This window comes from Eublepharis macularius, chromosome 8 (genome assembly GCF_028583425.1).
Source record: "Eublepharis macularius isolate TG4126 chromosome 8, MPM_Emac_v1.0, whole genome shotgun sequence".
Classification (NCBI taxonomy): Eukaryota; Metazoa; Chordata; class Lepidosauria; order Squamata; family Eublepharidae; genus Eublepharis; species Eublepharis macularius.
The window spans coordinates 27,001,043-27,021,132 of NC_072797.1; the positions used below are offsets into that span (position 1 = coordinate 27,001,043).

At 42.7% G+C, this 20,090-nt stretch overlaps 1 protein-coding gene across 1 annotated transcript in view; it reads right to left on the reverse strand.

Annotated features, from left to right (window-relative positions):
- FGF10 (fibroblast growth factor 10) overlaps window positions 1-20,090 on the reverse strand; it is a 120,570-nt gene that overhangs the window by 11,611 nt on the left and 88,869 nt on the right. Inside the window, exon 3 of the mRNA XM_054987284.1 lies at window positions 1,791-1,894. Within this exon, the coding sequence (XP_054843259.1) occupies window positions 1,791-1,894 (104 nt within the window). The remainder of the gene's footprint in view (window positions 1-1,790; window positions 1,895-20,090) is intronic.

Genomic DNA, 20,090 nt, shown 5'->3' on the forward strand with positions numbered 1-20,090 from the left:
CCCCAAAACTACCACCAGTTGCCAGGAGGAACCTGACAATCCTACTAATTTTACAGTATCTAAAGAATGGTGCATGACAAGCCACAGACTTCACTGGAGATGAATTACACAAGGAGGAACACATGAAGGGAGTCGCAATGTTAGCCGGGAAGCTGAGTTTTAAAAGAGATCGGAAGACTTTGTCAATTTCCCCTCTCTACAGAACCAGGGAGAGAGCTACTCAGAGAGTTTGTTAATTTTCTCTTTGCCTCCAGAAGGCCCTGTCAGTTTCACCTCCCCTTCTAGGAGGCTAAGAGAAAATAAGGGTCTGAGCAGATCTCCCTGGCTCTGCAGAGAGGGGAAATTGACAAAGCCTTCTGATCTCTTTTAACACTCAGCTTCCCATCTAACATTGTGACTCCCTTCATGGGCTCCCCCTCGTGTAATTCGTCTCTTGTAGCTTAGCTCTCATCTACTTCAACAGAACTTCATTATCTTCCCTGGAGGCCACTAGAACACCTCAGATTCAGTGTAGTGCTCCACCACACCATTTATATTCCACCATATGAGAGAAGATATAAAAATATAGAATTTTGGCTTTGGTTTTGATTTGAGCTGCATAGCCAATCATGCGAATTCATATACAGATTTTTATTTGGATTTTATATCTATATCTGCATCTCCCTTCCATTTAGAAATCAATAAAACGCAAATACTTTCTGACACAATTCCTAGGGACACTCACCTGGAAATCATACGTGACAACTTTGAAAGTGCCAAGCTTGCCTAATATTGTACTGGCCATGTAATTAATTTTATGAAACAATTAATCTTTAGACATGGAAAATTTCCTGTGGAAAAACAAAGAACTGGAAATTTTTCTGCTCCACATAGTTAGGAACCTTAGGGAAAAGCAATGAGAAAATGATAGATTGTGTGATCTTAAGAAAAGCTTCAGGCATGAACAAGCGTTACTGAACAAATGTGAAAATAAAGATTGTGTAGACATCATGAAAAAACCCACAATTTTTGATGTGAATGAGCCTGAAATTCTCAGCCTCGTGCCTCTTGGTTTAGGAAGCCTTCTTTACCTGGAATCTGGGATTCTCAATCTGTTGTACTGAATCTTTTAAGGGGGAGAGGGAAGGAGGGATTTGGGGGTGGTTGTTATTTTATTTTGGTTTTAACTGTAAATGTTTTTAATCTGCTACTGTAAACTGACCTGAAACATGAGGAATGGCAGGGTAAAAATATTTAAACAATCAAAGAAAACCAATCCCAAAATGTGGATGAGAAACAAACTACAATTTCTTGAATCTGGACATCTCAACAAACTGGGGTTAAAATGGAGACTTCCAGTGCAATCCTAAATACATATATTCATAAGTAAATCTTACTGAGTTCAGTGGAACGTACTAGCAGAAGCGTTTTTTGGGTTGCAGCTTTAATAAACCAGGCAATCTTCAATCTTTGAGCTTTGTATTTGGGATTTTTAGACTATAATGCTTGTAGATTATAACATTTTTAGTTATGATTTGTAAGCCCCTTGCTCGAAAAGAAAAGGGGATATAAATAAATAAACATGGGGAAGGAAAGATGCAACTCATAAGCCTGAGGATTTCACACCTGTTTGTATCACACAACTAATCTGTGGCTTTTTTGTGCATCTAAACCCAGCACTATAGTAAGGAAAGCCCCTTAGAATCCAACCTGTTTAACTCATTTGTTCAGAATCAGATCCTACTGTGTTCAATTGAGCTATTTAAGCATGGACAATATGATCCAAGTTCAAGGAAGACAAACATACTTACGGAACCATAGACTTTCCCGTGCTTGTTCATGGCTAGGTAAAAGTTGCTGTTAATGGATTTTACTGCCACAACTCCAGTTTCTACGGATGTAATCACCAATATGCCTAACAAAACAAAAGAATTTTTAAAGGAAAATGAGAATGATGCAGCTCTATCAATTTATCATCATGAAAGAGGAGTTTCTGGACTAGAATTAAAAGGGATCCGTCCAAGCCGTATTCAGAAACTCATTCCAAATATTCAGAGCAATTGAATGGGACTGTACATCCATGGCCCTTTTCATTTTTGTTGTTGTTGTGAGTCCTTTTTATTGTTGACGTTCCTGATTTATTTGCTTCTTTTACGCTGTTTATATATTTATGCCATCCATTTATATGCCCACGACACAAAAAGGCAATTCAAATTGTGCAAAAAAGAGATTTGAAGAAATGAAAAAGGCATGAAAGCGCAGTCATGGGTTCAATATATTAAATCAAAATGGGGAATTTTGAGTCAAAACAGCATGCAAGAGAAATTCAAAATCATCGCTACAACTAACCAGTTGCCTTCAGAACTGTTCTCAGCACAGATACACACAAACGTTGTTTCAATTACCATGTTTCCTTTCCGATTCCTGCCTTTTAAACTCCATAAATATTGAAAGAGCTCAACCCTTCTTAAGTGTAGATTTTCACTGAAATTTATCAAAAGAGACATCTGAACCACAGCATTAAATTAAATCTATAGCATATGTCAATAGAATGTCAGATTCATCCCAACAGGGCAAAACAGTGGTAAGCACTTTATTCCTTATAGAGCATTTAGATAAAACTAAATCTCTCCGCCATAGAGAGCAGTGGCTGTGCTTCACTTTGGCAAGGCTTTTGGTGTGCTCGGGCACAGTTTAAGCTAAGCCTGGTGTGCCTCAGTGTCTTGCTCTCTCAGACAACAAAACAAAAGTGAAAAAACTGTACTTTGGTCTGTTTGTAATCAAATCTTAGTATTTTTCTCTCTGAAAAAATAGGGCAGAGTTACTGGAGTGTGTGTGTGTGTATGGGGGGGGGGTCTTCAGCCCTCTCAAAGATATACCTACAACAAGCAGATCATTCCTCCTCTTTCACTGCAAACATCCAGGGGCTGCGCAAGGGTTTACCACGCTTGCGGCCAGCCGGCCGGGGGGCCCCCGCGCACGCACGAGCACGCGCGCGCGCACCGGCCTGCGTGATGACGTCACACATGACGTCATCACGGGAGCGCACGCGCCACCGGCCCGATTGCTGCGGCGGGCGGCCTCTGAGCTCTCCCGCTCGGTTGCCTGTGCTGCCGCAGATGCCTGCCCGTGGTGGCTGCGCCTGGCCAGGGGCTTGTGCTGGCAGCGGCAGCGGCACAGGGTGGGAGGGATAGGAGGCTGGTGCTTTGTGGCACACGCTCCCGCCCGCCGCGCCTCCTCCAGCGCTCCCTCTGGCACCCCGCGCCTGCGGGCACCGCCTACCTGGCCTCAATAGGCCCGCCGGCCCTGCAAACATCAGGGCTAGAGGGACATCCCTCCTCCTTTCCCAAGAGTCAAGACACCAGCCCATTACCATTGTGTTCATAAAGCTGTGTGAAACTGCTGCACATGACAGCTGTCTAGTCACAGCCAGCTTCTCATCTTAACACTTTGCCCACAGTAAAACTTGCAGAGTAGCACCCTTTGGCTTTCAATGCATTGGGAGCGAGACTCAAAATGGAACCATTATTTGATACTTTGGAGTAACCTACTGTCAGGCAGATGATCCAAAGAGGTCATCGGAATTCAGTATTTGTGTTGGGCTTGCCCATATAGGTGGCAGGCCCACCTATATGGGCAGGTGCTTGTTACCTGATGGAAAGTCTTGCTTTCCATCAGGTAACAAGAGGAAACAACATTCGTATGATTGTAATGATATGTATTCAGCCGCCCTGAATACAACTACAGGCACGCTATCACTGATGTCAGAAAGCTATCACTGAAAGACTTGCATCTTGCTTGTGATGATGGTGTGGAGATGTCAAATGTACTAACTAGATCTTCTGTAGAACTGCTTGAGTTTTAACCCCCGCAATGCAGTTGTACACTTCGTGGTTGTGTAGATGGGCCATCTCTACTCCAACTGGACACAATAATTTTGGCCAACCAGCAGGAGCAATGTGTGCTCCTAGACTGGACCCTGTAAAACTCAAATGACCCTAGGGGAGGATTCCACACCCGCCCCCCCCCCCCCAGTTTCCCTCTGGAAATAAACCAATGGTATAATTGCACTCTAGAATTTAAATAATCTATAAAACATGCAATTTAACAATTTGTTCTTTGTTCATCCCCATCCGTACAGTGGAGAGAGGAGGAAGGCTGGATCCCAGTACTGACACTATCAGAAAGGTGAAAACAATTTGAGAGAGGGATCATTAATTTGTTGTAAAAATAAAGAGAATTTGGGGGCACCTTAATTTTATTCCAAAATACATGCAAAATTTTTTGGCTTTGCTTCCCTGCATACATCTGAAACACTGGCATGGATTTTTGATAAATGACATAGCTTCAATATTTCTTGAAATTTTACATCTGTTATGTGCAGACACATCACGCCAGCACTGCACGTTCCTGGCCATATGTAGTACTGACAAGAGGTCGGTCCATAATTTGTGTGTGTGTGTGTGTGTGTGTACACATGCAATATGGAAGCATTTCTTGGTAGCCTTCTGTGTTGCTGCTCTATATAATGCATTAGAATTAATCAGTAATGTCATCTAGGTATTTGTGCTTAAAATAATAACAACATTTGATTTTTATACTGCCCTTAATGCAACACTCCAGAGCAGTTTACAGAGCAGTGATTGTCCTCACGACAATCATCCTGTGAGGTGAGTGGAGCTAAGAGAGCTCTGAAAAGCTGTGATTGGCCCAAGGTCACCCAGCTGGCTTCAAGTGGAGGAGTGGGGAATCAAACCCAGCTCTCCAGATTAGAGTCTTGCTGCTCTTAGCCACTACACCAAACTGGCTCTCATAGGAACAGCATGACAGATCCAAAGTAGTAGTTATTTTATGGAAGAAGTGGTAATTTCAAATAACCATGGCTGAATCTATTCCTAATATATGTTTCCCCGAATATGACCTGATTCACTGGTTCCCCTTTGTTGACTAAAGAGTCCTTCCACTAGAAGAAGGAATTTGTTTGTCCATTTGTTCATTAGAGTGAGTCTTTCTTCAAAGGAAGTTTCAGGTGGGTGGCTTTGTTGGTTTGCAGTCTGGGTCCAATAGTGCCTTAAAAAAACATTTAAATGAGCTTTCAAGAAGCAAAGCTCCCTTCATAAGATACAAGGAATGTATTATAATGAGCTTCCTGACATTCTAGTTTACAATACTCCTCTGACCCTCTGCCTGGATTATAAAATTTTTTCCACTCCTTGTATCTGATGAAGGGAGCTTGGACTCTCAAAAGCTTACAACTTGGAAATCTAGTCGGACCTTAAGGTGCTACTGGACCCAGATCTTACTCTTCAAAGAAGTTTCCTCACATAGTGGGAGAGAACCGTTAGATTTAACCCTTCAAATTCATTAAAAATAACTTTCACAAAAAAATTAGAAGTGGCCTAAAAATACTTTAAATAAATAAAATAAATATTCGTATCACAGTATCACCCCCTTGATCAAAATTTAGACTGTAAATTCCCAGGAGGCAGGGACCTGTCTTTTTTTTTCCTTAGTTACTCTGTAAAGTGTTATGCACATTAATTGTAGAGTTTTCAAATTATCATTACTATACAAAGTGAGTTTCCAGTTGTATGAGCTTCCCTTTCTACAGCATTCATTCATTCCATAATAGTTTATAAGCAACGAAAAATAGATTAAAAAATCACAACTGTTACATTTTATATGGCCTTCACGATGAAAACAGATGTGTGTGTGTGACTCAGTTTTATATCCACACAATAAAATTTCAGTTCTGACAGGCAATTAATGTGGTCCACATGAATGGGAGCATTCCTCTTCTCTGCTGCCACAAGACTGGTGAATTCAGCACCATGGCTGGCATTTGATCAAAACACAGAATTCAGCCATCCAAATGGACACAATCCCCCCCCCCAACAAACCCCGCCTTTTGATCCAAAGTGCTGCTGGCATTGTGATGTGAACATGCTGCTCTCAGGATGTACACTTGGATTGAAAGCAGAGCTGTCCCTGACACCGTGAGCTCCATGTGTACTTTGGCCTTCTTGAATAGGGTCAGGGTGCAAAGCGGTATGCCAGATCTAGTTTTGCTGAGTGGGAAATCTAGTTCAAGCTCACACCCAGCCTTATAACTCACTGCCTCTTAGCCTAAACCCCACCCCCACAGCTATGCAATGGGAATAACAGCAAAAAGATATTGTGAGGGCAGCTGGACTGAGGGAGAAGTAGAACGAATCAAGATGATCCCTCTGGATCCAAGTGGCAGCCAACATCCAGGGCTGCCAGGAGTGGGGCTAAAATTCAGGGAGCCTAGGTTGATCTGGGAAATGGGGAAAAATTCTGCTAGTGCTATTTGAACCTGTGGGCATCTTCGGAATTCTGAACAGGGTGGTGGGTATAACCACAAAATGGCTGCAACAGGAGGTGGAGTCACACGCGCAGAGTAGAAAACGAGTACTTTAAAAGATACCCAGGGACAGAGGAGTGAGAGAATAAAACCAACACTGTGGTGATAGCTGCTACTGAATAGAGATGGGTACGAACTGAAATATGAACCAAAATTCGTCACGAACTTGGCCAGTTCATGGTTCATGAACCAGTGGTTCATTAGAGCCCATTTCTGATGAACTGGGAAGAACTTTAGGTTGGTTCGTTTGGTTCATTTTCAGTTTGTCACTGCAGACAGTCTGGCGCTGATCAATCAGTTTCCTAGGCAACCGGAGATGAGCTTTCTGCAGTAGAGGTGTCCAGCCGCTTTTCAGCTGATGGGAGGGGGGATCCCCCATGAGCTGAAAAAAGTGCCGGCATTTGAAAGGAGCATCAGTTCTCTTGCGTGCAAGAAAAGTGTTGCTGCTTTCAAATGCCAGCTGAAACTTTAAAGCACTTCAGAATCTGTTCTGCTTCCCATGTTTGCAGAAGTTTGCTTATTCCCTGCTGGCTGGAAACAAAGTGGCTTTTTCCCCTCTTTGCAAAGCCTGAAAAATGCCTTGGAGGAAGGGGAAAGCAGCTATTTAATCCTTTCCTGGCTTTTAAAGCCAAGAGGAAAGTGCAGTAATGTTACATTGCAATGTTGCAATGCTACAATGTTACAACATTGTTCACTTTCTTGCCTTTGGGGAAAAAAAGTGTGTGTGCATACCCCAAAGGAGGAAGGGGAAAGCAGCCATTTAGCCCTTTCCTGGCTTTTAAAGCCAGCAGGGAATAAGCAAACTTCTGCAAACATGGGAAGCAGAATAGCCGGCAGCTTTTTTCAGCTGATGGGGATTCCCCTCCCATCAGCTGAAAAGCGGCTGACATTTAAAAGGGGGAAACCAGAAGCTCACACCCCTATTCTGCAGACCTTCTGCTGCCCTGGAAGTAACGTTTTCATGAACCACACAAACCAGTTTGAGAATTGGGGCAAGTTTGTGAAAGTTTGTGGGACCTCAAACCTCCCGGTTCGTTTTTTTCCGGTTTGTGCCCATGTCTACTACTGAAGCAACTTTATTTTAATCTGTACGTCCAATCAGATCTCCAGTGGCCAATCAGAAGCCTTGTTGAACAAATACCTCGCTTGGTCCCACCAACTTTCTAAAAACACTTGGTGGGCACCAGGAAACATGTCATTGGGTGCCCATGGGAGGCATGTTGGGGACCCCTGTGCTTGGGATAGTGGCCGCATACCTGTATATTCTAAATAAATAAGCATGTAATTTATATGAGGAGGCCCAGGAGGAATGTTTATTTGGTGGCCTATGGGGGCTCTTGGCAGCCCTGACAAAGGTAATTATTAGGCTTATAAACTACCTAGCTTAGTGGTCTTCCGCCTTTTCAGTACCAGGACCCGCCCTGAATCCCAAAGGCTGCACCATATGACATCACAGTCACATTAGAGGAAGAAGGAAGACCCGAGTTATGACTATGACCTTGCTTTACTGTCCTATTGCTCCTCCCAGTCCGTGCTCAAGGAGAACCAGGAGGCATGTCACTTTTGCTCTCTATCCATGTGCACTAGTAGCAAGTCTTTCCAGTATAAAAGGAGAGGGGCTCATGAACCAGATGATCCAAAGAGGTCATCGGAATTCAGTATTTGTGTTGGGCTTGCCCATATAGGTGGCAGGCCCACCTATATGGGCAGGTGCTTGTTACCTGATGGAAAGTCTTGCTTTCCATCAGGTAACAAGAGGAAACAACATTCGTATGATTGTAATGATATGTATTCAGCCGCCCTGAATACAACTACAGGCACGCTATCACTGATGTCAGAAAGCTATCACTGAAAGACTTGCATCTTGCTTGTGATGATGGTGTGGAGATGTCAAATGTACTAACTAGATCTTCTGTAGAACTGCTTGAGTTTTAACCCCCGCAATGCAGTTGTACACTTCGTGGTTGTGTAGATGGGCCATCTCTACTCCAACTGGACACAATAATTTTGGCCAACCAGCAGGAGCAATGTGTGCTCCTAGACTGGACCCTGTAAAACTCAAATGACCCTAGGGGAGGATTCCACACCCGCCCCCCCCCCCAGTTTCCCTCTGGAAATAAACCAATGGTATAATTGCACTCTAGAATTTAAATAATCTATAAAACATGCAATTTAACAATTTGTTCTTTGTTCATCCCCATCCGTACAGTGGAGAGAGGAGGAAGGCTGGATCCCAGTACTGACACTATCAGAAAGGTGAAAACAATTTGAGAGAGGGATCATTAATTTGTTGTAAAAATAAAGAGAATTTGGGGGCACCTTAATTTTATTCCAAAATACATGCAAAATTTTTTGGCTTTGCTTCCCTGCATACATCTGAAACACTGGCATGGATTTTTGATAAATGACATAGCTTCAATATTTCTTGAAATTTTACATCTGTTATGTGCAGACACATCACGCCAGCACTGCACGTTCCTGGCCATATGTAGTACTGACAAGAGGTCGGTCCATAATTTGTGTGTGTGTGTGTGTGTGTGTACACATGCAATATGGAAGCATTTCTTGGTAGCCTTCTGTGTTGCTGCTCTATATAATGCATTAGAATTAATCAGTAATGTCATCTAGGTATTTGTGCTTAAAATAATAACAACATTTGATTTTTATACTGCCCTTAATGCAACACTCCAGAGCAGTTTACAGAGCAGTGATTGTCCTCACGACAATCATCCTGTGAGGTGAGTGGAGCTAAGAGAGCTCTGAAAAGCTGTGATTGGCCCAAGGTCACCCAGCTGGCTTCAAGTGGAGGAGTGGGGAATCAAACCCAGCTCTCCAGATTAGAGTCTTGCTGCTCTTAGCCACTACACCAAACTGGCTCTCATAGGAACAGCATGACAGATCCAAAGTAGTAGTTATTTTATGGAAGAAGTGGTAATTTCAAATAACCATGGCTGAATCTATTCCTAATATATGTTTCCCCGAATATGACCTGATTCACTGGTTCCCCTTTGTTGACTAAAGAGTCCTTCCACTAGAAGAAGGAATTTGTTTGTCCATTTGTTCATTAGAGTGAGTCTTTCTTCAAAGGAAGTTTCAGGTGGGTGGCTTTGTTGGTTTGCAGTCTGGGTCCAATAGTGCCTTAAAAAAACATTTAAATGAGCTTTCAAGAAGCAAAGCTCCCTTCATAAGATACAAGGAATGTATTATAATGAGCTTCCTGACATTCTAGTTTACAATACTCCTCTGACCCTCTGCCTGGATTATAAAATTTTTTCCACTCCTTGTATCTGATGAAGGGAGCTTGGACTCTCAAAAGCTTACAACTTGGAAATCTAGTCGGACCTTAAGGTGCTACTGGACCCAGATCTTACTCTTCAAAGAAGTTTCCTCACATAGTGGGAGAGAACCGTTAGATTTAACCCTTCAAATTCATTAAAAATAACTTTCACAAAAAAATTAGAAGTGGCCTAAAAATACTTTAAATAAATAAAATAAATATTCGTATCACAGTATCACCCCCTTGATCAAAATTTAGACTGTAAATTCCCAGGAGGCAGGGACCTGTCTTTTTTTTTCCTTAGTTACTCTGTAAAGTGTTATGCACATTAATTGTAGAGTTTTCAAATTATCATTACTATACAAAGTGAGTTTCCAGTTGTATGAGCTTCCCTTTCTACAGCATTCATTCATTCCATAATAGTTTATAAGCAACGAAAAATAGATTAAAAAATCACAACTGTTACATTTTATATGGCCTTCACGATGAAAACAGATGTGTGTGTGTGACTCAGTTTTATATCCACACAATAAAATTTCAGTTCTGACAGGCAATTAATGTGGTCCACATGAATGGGAGCATTCCTCTTCTCTGCTGCCACAAGACTGGTGAATTCAGCACCATGGCTGGCATTTGATCAAAACACAGAATTCAGCCATCCAAATGGACACAATCCCCCCCCCCAACAAACCCCGCCTTTTGATCCAAAGTGCTGCTGGCATTGTGATGTGAACATGCTGCTCTCAGGATGTACACTTGGATTGAAAGCAGAGCTGTCCCTGACACCGTGAGCTCCATGTGTACTTTGGCCTTCTTGAATAGGGTCAGGGTGCAAAGCGGTATGCCAGATCTAGTTTTGCTGAGTGGGAAATCTAGTTCAAGCTCACACCCAGCCTTATAACTCACTGCCTCTTAGCCTAAACCCCACCCCCACAGCTATGCAATGGGAATAACAGCAAAAAGATATTGTGAGGGCAGCTGGACTGAGGGAGAAGTAGAACGAATCAAGATGATCCCTCTGGATCCAAGTGGCAGCCAACATCCAGGGCTGCCAGGAGTGGGGCTAAAATTCAGGGAGCCTAGGTTGATCTGGGAAATGGGGAAAAATTCTGCTAGTGCTATTTGAACCTGTGGGCATCTTCGGAATTCTGAACAGGGTGGTGGGTATAACCACAAAATGGCTGCAACAGGAGGTGGAGTCACACGCGCAGAGTAGAAAACGAGTACTTTAAAAGATACCCAGGGACAGAGGAGTGAGAGAATAAAACCAACACTGTGGTGATAGCTGCTACTGAATAGAGATGGGTACGAACTGAAATATGAACCAAAATTCGTCACGAACTTGGCCAGTTCATGGTTCATGAACCAGTGGTTCATTAGAGCCCATTTCTGATGAACTGGGAAGAACTTTAGGTTGGTTCGTTTGGTTCATTTTCAGTTTGTCACTGCAGACAGTCTGGCGCTGATCAATCAGTTTCCTAGGCAACCGGAGATGAGCTTTCTGCAGTAGAGGTGTCCAGCCGCTTTTCAGCTGATGGGAGGGGGGATCCCCCATGAGCTGAAAAAAGTGCCGGCATTTGAAAGGAGCATCAGTTCTCTTGCGTGCAAGAAAAGTGTTGCTGCTTTCAAATGCCAGCTGAAACTTTAAAGCACTTCAGAATCTGTTCTGCTTCCCATGTTTGCAGAAGTTTGCTTATTCCCTGCTGGCTGGAAACAAAGTGGCTTTTTCCCCTCTTTGCAAAGCCTGAAAAATGCCTTGGAGGAAGGGGAAAGCAGCTATTTAATCCTTTCCTGGCTTTTAAAGCCAAGAGGAAAGTGCAGTAATGTTACATTGCAATGTTGCAATGCTACAATGTTACAACATTGTTCACTTTCTTGCCTTTGGGGAAAAAAAGTGTGTGTGCATACCCCAAAGGAGGAAGGGGAAAGCAGCCATTTAGCCCTTTCCTGGCTTTTAAAGCCAGCAGGGAATAAGCAAACTTCTGCAAACATGGGAAGCAGAATAGCCGGCAGCTTTTTTCAGCTGATGGGGATTCCCCTCCCATCAGCTGAAAAGCGGCTGACATTTAAAAGGGGGAAACCAGAAGCTCACACCCCTATTCTGCAGACCTTCTGCTGCCCTGGAAGTAACGTTTTCATGAACCACACAAACCAGTTTGAGAATTGGGGCAAGTTTGTGAAAGTTTGTGGGACCTCAAACCTCCCGGTTCGTTTTTTTCCGGTTTGTGCCCATGTCTACTACTGAAGCAACTTTATTTTAATCTGTACGTCCAATCAGATCTCCAGTGGCCAATCAGAAGCCTTGTTGAACAAATACCTCGCTTGGTCCCACCAACTTTCTAAAAACACTTGGTGGGCACCAGGAAACATGTCATTGGGTGCCCATGGGAGGCATGTTGGGGACCCCTGTGCTTGGGATAGTGGCCGCATACCTGTATATTCTAAATAAATAAGCATGTAATTTATATGAGGAGGCCCAGGAGGAATGTTTATTTGGTGGCCTATGGGGGCTCTTGGCAGCCCTGACAAAGGTAATTATTAGGCTTATAAACTACCTAGCTTAGTGGTCTTCCGCCTTTTCAGTACCAGGACCCGCCCTGAATCCCAAAGGCTGCACCATATGACATCACAGTCACATTAGAGGAAGAAGGAAGACCCGAGTTATGACTATGACCTTGCTTTACTGTCCTATTGCTCCTCCCAGTCCGTGCTCAAGGAGAACCAGGAGGCATGTCACTTTTGCTCTCTATCCATGTGCACTAGTAGCAAGTCTTTCCAGTATAAAAGGAGAGGGGCTCATGAACCAGTGAGTAGGTCTCTGTGCTCCCACCCCCAAGTTCTTGCCCATTGGATGTAGACCACTGGCCTAGCTGGAAACTGTACAGTTCTTAGATCTGCTGGCAAAGAGTGTACACACTCTCAGTATACTTCAATGCATGTTTTTTAACTGCACCAAACTACCTTGTGCCCATTTCTTCAAAGTTTGTGATCAGTAAAATACTATGCCAATCAGACACATGATAGAAACAAGAAATAACCACAGAATCCATGTTATAAAGCACTTTGTTTGCAATAGCTTTTCTTGATCACATCACCTGTAACAGCTAGGACAGATGGGCTATTGGGTGGGTACCTGGGCCACCTAGGATCAAAACCCTGCTCTGCACCCTTCCTGGTAGCCTTGGGCAAGTGGCCTCACAGGGTTGTGATGAGGACAAACAGGATAACTGGAGGCCACTCTGAGCTTCTTGAACGAAGTGTGGGATACAGATTTGAGAAATAAATAAATGCTTTGCCCTCTTCAGGTCTGTGCTGACTTTTCCAAACAGAATGAATTCTTCCCAAGAGAACTAAAGCAAGCTGGATTCCATCTTATTAGCTTTATTGCTTTTTAGTGCCTATTAGAAGCACAATGTTAATGGCAAAAGATCATCACCTGATGATGTGCAATAAGACTCTCTGCTCTAATAAAACCAAGTTCTGCATCAACATGGTAGAAATGGAGAGCTTACATCCCACGACTATCAGCTCGTAGCACATTTTACGGTGCTTTTGGTGTTCTCCTTGTTAGAGAGCAATGGGGAAGAACACAAGGCTGTTATTTTAGAAGGGCATGCGTGTTTGTTGTGGCCTCTGTTGCACTGCCAGGTTGGATGAGCCCCTCACTGCATTAGCATTTTCGGGGAATTTTATTAGTTTATGCTCAAAATGATTTAAAATTGAATTATGTGTTTATCATAGTGTATTTGTAAGGATTGCAACATACATTATTAGTCAACAGGACTGCACTGTATCATTTTTCGGCACAGTAGGTTTCTGAAATGTTTGGGTGCTGCATGGAAAAGGATAGCATATTGTTTTCAGTATGAAACTGGCAAGTACTATGAATTGCAATGATCCAGTAATGTATTTTGCTTTGAAACAGTAGTTTAGCCAAAGCAGTACGTTTTAATACAACGTATCTTCAGGGAACACATTTTTCCAGTAAGATTTTATTGCATTCTCACACTATATCCATATCCAGGCAGGCCAAAGATCTCATCAGAACTGATCATATTTACACTGCATGCCACAGGAATTAAATTTGGATGTCTTCCATTATGTTTTTAAATGAAGACAAATCAAGTGTTGTTTTTTTTTAAACATAGGTGAGACACCTTTTCAAATTCATGGCAGTACTCTTTCCAGTAATTTCCTTTTTTTTACTCCTATAAGTATACTTCTTTTCTCATACACCCCCATGCCAATGAAATTACACTACAATTCCGGCTTTACAGAATGCAAACGGATATTGAAACATGGGCAGCAACCAGATGATCAAGTAAACCAGTTTCTTTGCTCTGATAACAAACTCAGAAGTCCTAGAGCATGCACGCTCCCTCGTTTGTTTACTTGCAGCTGAGACACAGAAAATTTCCAAATTTTTAACAAACTACAATTTGTCATCATTTCTGAGTCAGGCAAACTGTGGTTTGTTTCTTGCCTGCAAACCAAAATTCCAAAATCGAGATTAAACTTCAGTTTACAATCTGGGTTTGAGGGTAAGAAATAAACTGTACTCAAAGTCAAATTACAAGTGGCAGTGGCTGCAAAGATGGATGCCATTCAAAAAGTCAATGCCCTTTTAAAAGCAGTTGTAGTTCTTTAAAAATTGCTGCAGGTCCCCAATCTGAATTGTGCAGGTGGCTCAGCAGCCCCAATAGCTCTTGATCCCCTCCATCTTTTCATGGGCCAAAGCAGCCCCCCCCCATTACTGTTTTGGCCCCTGAAAAGGTGCAGGAGGAACAAGAGCTCCTGGGACTGCCATGTGTGTGATCCAGAGCAGGGAATTTTTAAAGAACTATAATTGCTTTTAAAATGGCATTGGCAACTATGGGATGGATCTGTGACCACTGTCACTTGTAGTTTGGCTTCCAGCCATGAAGCACATATGCAGAATTCTCCATCATCCAGCTTACCTTACCTCACAGTGGCTTAGATACTGTGAAAAATTTCTGCGGATGAGAGGAGGAAATTGATTTTCACCAATTCCTCCTCCCATTGCAAATTTCAGCAACTCCCACATGGGGTCCCATGTCCCCAGGTGCAGCACTTAAGAGGATAGAAATCACTTCCATCAATGGAGCTTTATCTCAGGTTCCAAACTGGGGTATTTTTTAAGGATCAGAAGAGGCTTGCCGTATATACACTGGCTTGAATCCAACAACACAGAAACAGAAACCAGAATTAGTGCAATTCTGCTTGCACAAAGTCTTGTGTAACACCAAGCATTTGCCTCCCTACACATTATAGTGCCCAGAAATTGGTTGCACAAAATCTTCCACAAGCAGTAATACAAGTGGGGACACAATACGTTTGACTTAGTGCAAGTGGCTGTCATGGTATTTTTTTTGTATTTCCACCTGAGCAAGAGTGGCAGTGCAAGGAGAAATTCTACACTGGATCCAACCAACCACCTTGATTTTTTAATGAGCCTCCCCTGAAAAGGAGTTGAAAAACACTGATGTTGGGGGGAAGGGGAGTTAATGGGTGCAAGTACAGATAGGGTTCCCAGGTCCATATCCCCTCCTGGTGGGAAATGGGGGAGCAGGGACTTACCCTCTGAGGCCTCCTTGCATGTGCGCTTTGTGCATGCATCCACCTGGGCTTGCACAATGATGTCACTTCCAGGAAGTGATATCATCACACCAACGATGGGCATGCTCCTGTGCTTCATATGGGGGTAATTCTGGCCTGTCTGGGGCCAAAATTGGCCCCAACAAAACACAGGAGCATACTCATTGCCAGCAAGATGACATCACTTCACGACGTGATGTTGTCGCACCCACCGGGAACGTGCCCAGTGCATGCTTTCCCATGTTTCCTGCTGGTGGTGGGTGATTGCTGGGGGAGGATTTGCCACCTGAACCCAGCAAACCTCCAGGAGAAATCGATAAGCCTATCTTCAGAATTTATTCAAAGAATATGAGATGTGCCATTATACACTTGCTTTTTGGGTCCCAACGTTGAACTATGTTTCTGAACATGTTTTGAACATATTCTCTTAACTGGGAGGACTTTAGTTTTTAAGAGCTCCTCAGTAGACAATATTTTGCACGTATTTATATTGCTTCTGATTCCTGCTGATGCTGCTAGTCTGTTTTGCTCTAAGTCTGAAATAACAACCAAGAAAAAAACCCTCTCTCTAAACTGTCTTTCGCCTTTGACCTTCATCAGCCTGGTTGCCTTATGTTGGTGTTTCTGATTGATTTTAGTGATTGTGAAAAGATACAGTCTCAAAGGCTCTGAGGTGTTTTGGAGGGCTCAGATAATAAAAGGATATAATGGTTTTTAACACTAACCGCATTCATTTCGGCAAGATGTGTAAACCAGAACACTTCATTATTAAGGAAAAAAGCAGGAAAAAAGCAATGAAACAATTCTCAGCAGTAGTTGCTCAATTCAAGTGAACACCCTCTGGAATTTTGGGGGGAATATACACTTGTGGTCCCCATTATGATTTTAAGACAGATAGTGCACTATTTTTTTGGGTAACAGTTGGGACTCTGTAAACGGCAACCATTATGGCTAATTCTGTCCAACCACATCCACTGTAAAAACATGGTTCTCAATTCCCAAAATCATTTCCAATTCATTATAATTAGAAACATTCCAAATATCAACATGAGATATGCCCTGTGGTCATTGCATGTGCTGGCTTTATGGGTCCCAAGACTGAAGTATGTTCCCTAGAGGAGCCAAATATACTTACCTTAAAATCAACTGCGCTTTTATAGTTAAAACAAGTACTCATTATACAAAATGACAAGGAAGCTAAACAATGGCTGGTCATTTTGTCCCACAAAGAGGATCGTTAACAAGAGCCCAATGCGGTTTTGAACACTGTTTCCTGACTTTTCGCGCTATTACAGAAAAAAGGATGGAAACATAAGCTGAATGCATTTACAGAAAATCACAGGCAAATGTGAAAGACGTCAATGTTGCTGTTCATTTCTTAAAACAACAATTACTGCAAAAGGCAATCCTATTTTATTGATCTTCTTTGAAGAAGAGCCACACGTCCCAGAACAGTTATTCAAAGAATCTGGGTCTAGGAATGTTTTCGTCTTGGTCTCCTCCAAGCTTTTGGGGGGGGGGGCTTAAAAGGATATCAGTGAGGTATGTAAGCAGAGATTTGGGAGTCCTTTAGTGTGGGAATTGCACTTCGCATAAATTCAGCACTGTTCTTTTCCTCAGTACACACATGCTGCTGCATTTCTTTATCTCCCACAGAGCTCTCTGCCAATCACAGAAGACTCTGAGTGAACAGAATACCTTTTACGGAACCAAGAAGAGTCAGTGCCCTGACCTGGATGGCCCAGGCTAGCCGAAGCTTGTCAGATCTAGACATGGGCATGAACCAAAAAAACCCCAAACCACGTGATTCGTGGTTCGTTGGCGTTCCATGAACCATAAACCACGAACTTCCAGAAACTTTTTCCTAGTTCGCGAATCGGTTTGTGATTCATGGTTTGTGGCATTTCGATTGGCTGGCTTCAGCCGATCGGCTGAACCCAGCATGGGGTGTGTGAAAGTAACAGCCCCCTTCTCCTGCTACTTGCTAGCGGCAGGAGAACCGGGCTATTAGTTTCACATGCCCTGTGTGGGCAGCAGCACCAGCCTGTCTAGCTTCAGAAACCACTTACAAAACTGACGAACCGGGCCCCAAAAGTCATGAAGTTCATGGAAAACACGGCCCAATGAACCACATTTTCATGAACCACAGATCGGCCCAGTTCGTGTGTTTTTTTGCTTCGTATTGCGATTCATGCCCACCTCTAGTCAGATCTCAGAAGCTGAGCAAAGTTGGCCCTGCTTAGTACTTGGATGAGAGAACACCAAGGAAGTCCAGGAAGTCACTACACAGAGGTAGGCAATGGCAAATGCCTCTGTTTGTCTCTTGCTTTGAAAACCCTATGGGTCGCTATCAGTGGGCTGTGAGTGGATGGCAGTTTCTACCACCAGAAGAGTCTGTGGCAACATGAAAGACAGAGTCAACCTCCACAAATGCCAGACAAAATGGGAATGGCATTTTTATTTGGTGCACTCCTTGAAGATATTAAGCTCTTTGTACCAAATGGTTCATCTTGTTTGGTATTGTCTGCTCTGTCTGACAGAAAGTACCTCAAGCAAAGGTCTTTCCAATCCTACTATATATCATTTTTAACTACAGGTGGTAAGGATTGATCCTTGGGTCTTTTGCATGCAACACAAATGACTCCTGTAGGCAAGACAAAAGTGACATCTCAGCTATAGGCCGCTAAAACAAATTCAGGCAACACCGGCACAATAAAATGATTTCTCCACAAACCTACAGAAACCAACTAGTTAAATCTTAAAAAATCAATGTAATCTTGAGAAATTTGAAAATCCTGGACCATTTTTCAGTTGGGGAGGCTGATTGGGGAAAAATGTTGAGAATATATTTTGTTTTTATAGGCAACTTCACCTCATGCTTTAAATAGAAAGATTAAGACAAGAAAAACAGTTAGGGGTTTCATTAAACTCTACAAGTAACTCTATTTATTGTTGAGTTTACATTTTGGATATGCAAATTTGGGATCGCACTGAAGAATATGGTACATACTTTTGGAATGTTTTGATCATAAAGTGATGGATATGTACCTGGGAATTCATAAGATGCATCACAAATGCCCTTTGGAATTCACTATTGGGCCCTACTGCGTTTTTAGTAGTTTTGCAGCAGTGTGATTCATCTAGATACACATAGATTTCAGGGTATAGCCAGTTGCTTGCTTGCTTACTTTCTTGTCTAAAGGATAATAGAGGAACTATATCTGAAGAATGAGATGGAATAAGGTGCTATTTGTACAAGTCCAAGTTTTGTCCTGGAGCTTTCTGACATTTTTTTTAAAAAAATAAAATTGTTCCTTCTTAAGCACATATATTCCCATTAAACAATATTTATAATCTGTTTGCCAAACTAGGGGTGCAAGCCAACAGAAAGGCATTGTCCTGAAGACTGTGAGACTACAGCTTACATCTGAAGGTATTTTCAAATAATTATGCGCATCCTTTCTAACCTTGGTGGGTTTTTTGCAGCTGGGATTAACTCAGAATGGGGATGGAATTTTAATATTTGTTAAGTTTTATTTTAAATGTGTTTTCATGGAGGTTTTAAATGTATAATTAAGTAAAAATTTAAACTAGTCTGAAACTGGCTTCACAGAATTTTAATGATCCAGGGTCATTTTAGAATATATTTGTTTGGTTCCTGTTAATAAGAAAAAAGTTGCAAGAGCATATATGGCCCCAAATTAGAAACACCTTTTTCCTAACAACATGGCAGCAAATTGTTCAAAGTAATTTTCATGGGCGTGGGCTGTTCTGAATCTCTTCTAAGTAACTTACAGTGCAATCCTAAACAGAGTTACTCCAGTGAAAACTCACTGAAATCAATGGGCTTAGACTAGACATGGGGACAAACAGAAAAAACCCGAACATGGTGTTCGTTGTTCGTTGCCATCCACAAACAACGAACATTGACAAACATGATCCTGTCACGAACATGTTTGTTGTTTGTGGGGGCTAGCAGGCTCTCATCCAGCCATCAAGATCCCTACTGCACCACTCCCAGAAACCCTACCTGAGCAGGCAGCAGGAAATGTACCAGTAATAAATAATAGCTTGGCCCTAGAGCCTGGCAGCAGCCTTGGAACTTGAAGGGGTAGATCCCTACTGCACTACTCCCAGAAACCCTAACTGAGCAGGCAGCAGGAAAGATACCAATAATAAATAATAGCTTGGCCCCAGAGCTTGGCAGCAGCCCTGGAACCTGAAGGGGTAGATCCCTATCCCACCACACACAAAGAAAATTCAAGCTACAATGCACTCACCCTGTCTCTCTAACAGCATCTGTCTCTCCCTGAAAGCCAGAGCTGGGAGCCCCCCTCTCCCCTGGTCTTTTCCTCTTGTAACAAATTTGGAGCTCCAGTCCACACTTGGAAGGAAAACCTGCCTATCAAGCTAAATTGGGCTTAGATTGGGGTTTCCAGGGCAACAACAAAAGTTTAGACAGAGTTCAGACAATCCCTGCCTGAGTTGCTATGGGAATTGATTGCAGGTGCCAGACTGTCTGGCTTGATGAACAGCAATGAACGAGGCTTGCAACAACCACCTGTTCGTTTAGAATGGGGCCTCACGAACAGCTTGTTCGCGAACAGCAGATTGGGCTGTTCGTGGGTTTTTTTAGTTCATATCGCTGTTCTTGCCCATCTCTAGCTTAGACTGGAGTAACTCTGTTTAGAATTGCACTGTCCAGTAGCATGTCATCCAAGAATGACTGACTGACAGATGTGGGAGGATACGTGCTGCCTTCAGTTTAAACAGACTGACAAATCCATACTAATTTGCCTTTGGACTTGTTTTACGCTTTCCCTTCCTTCAAAA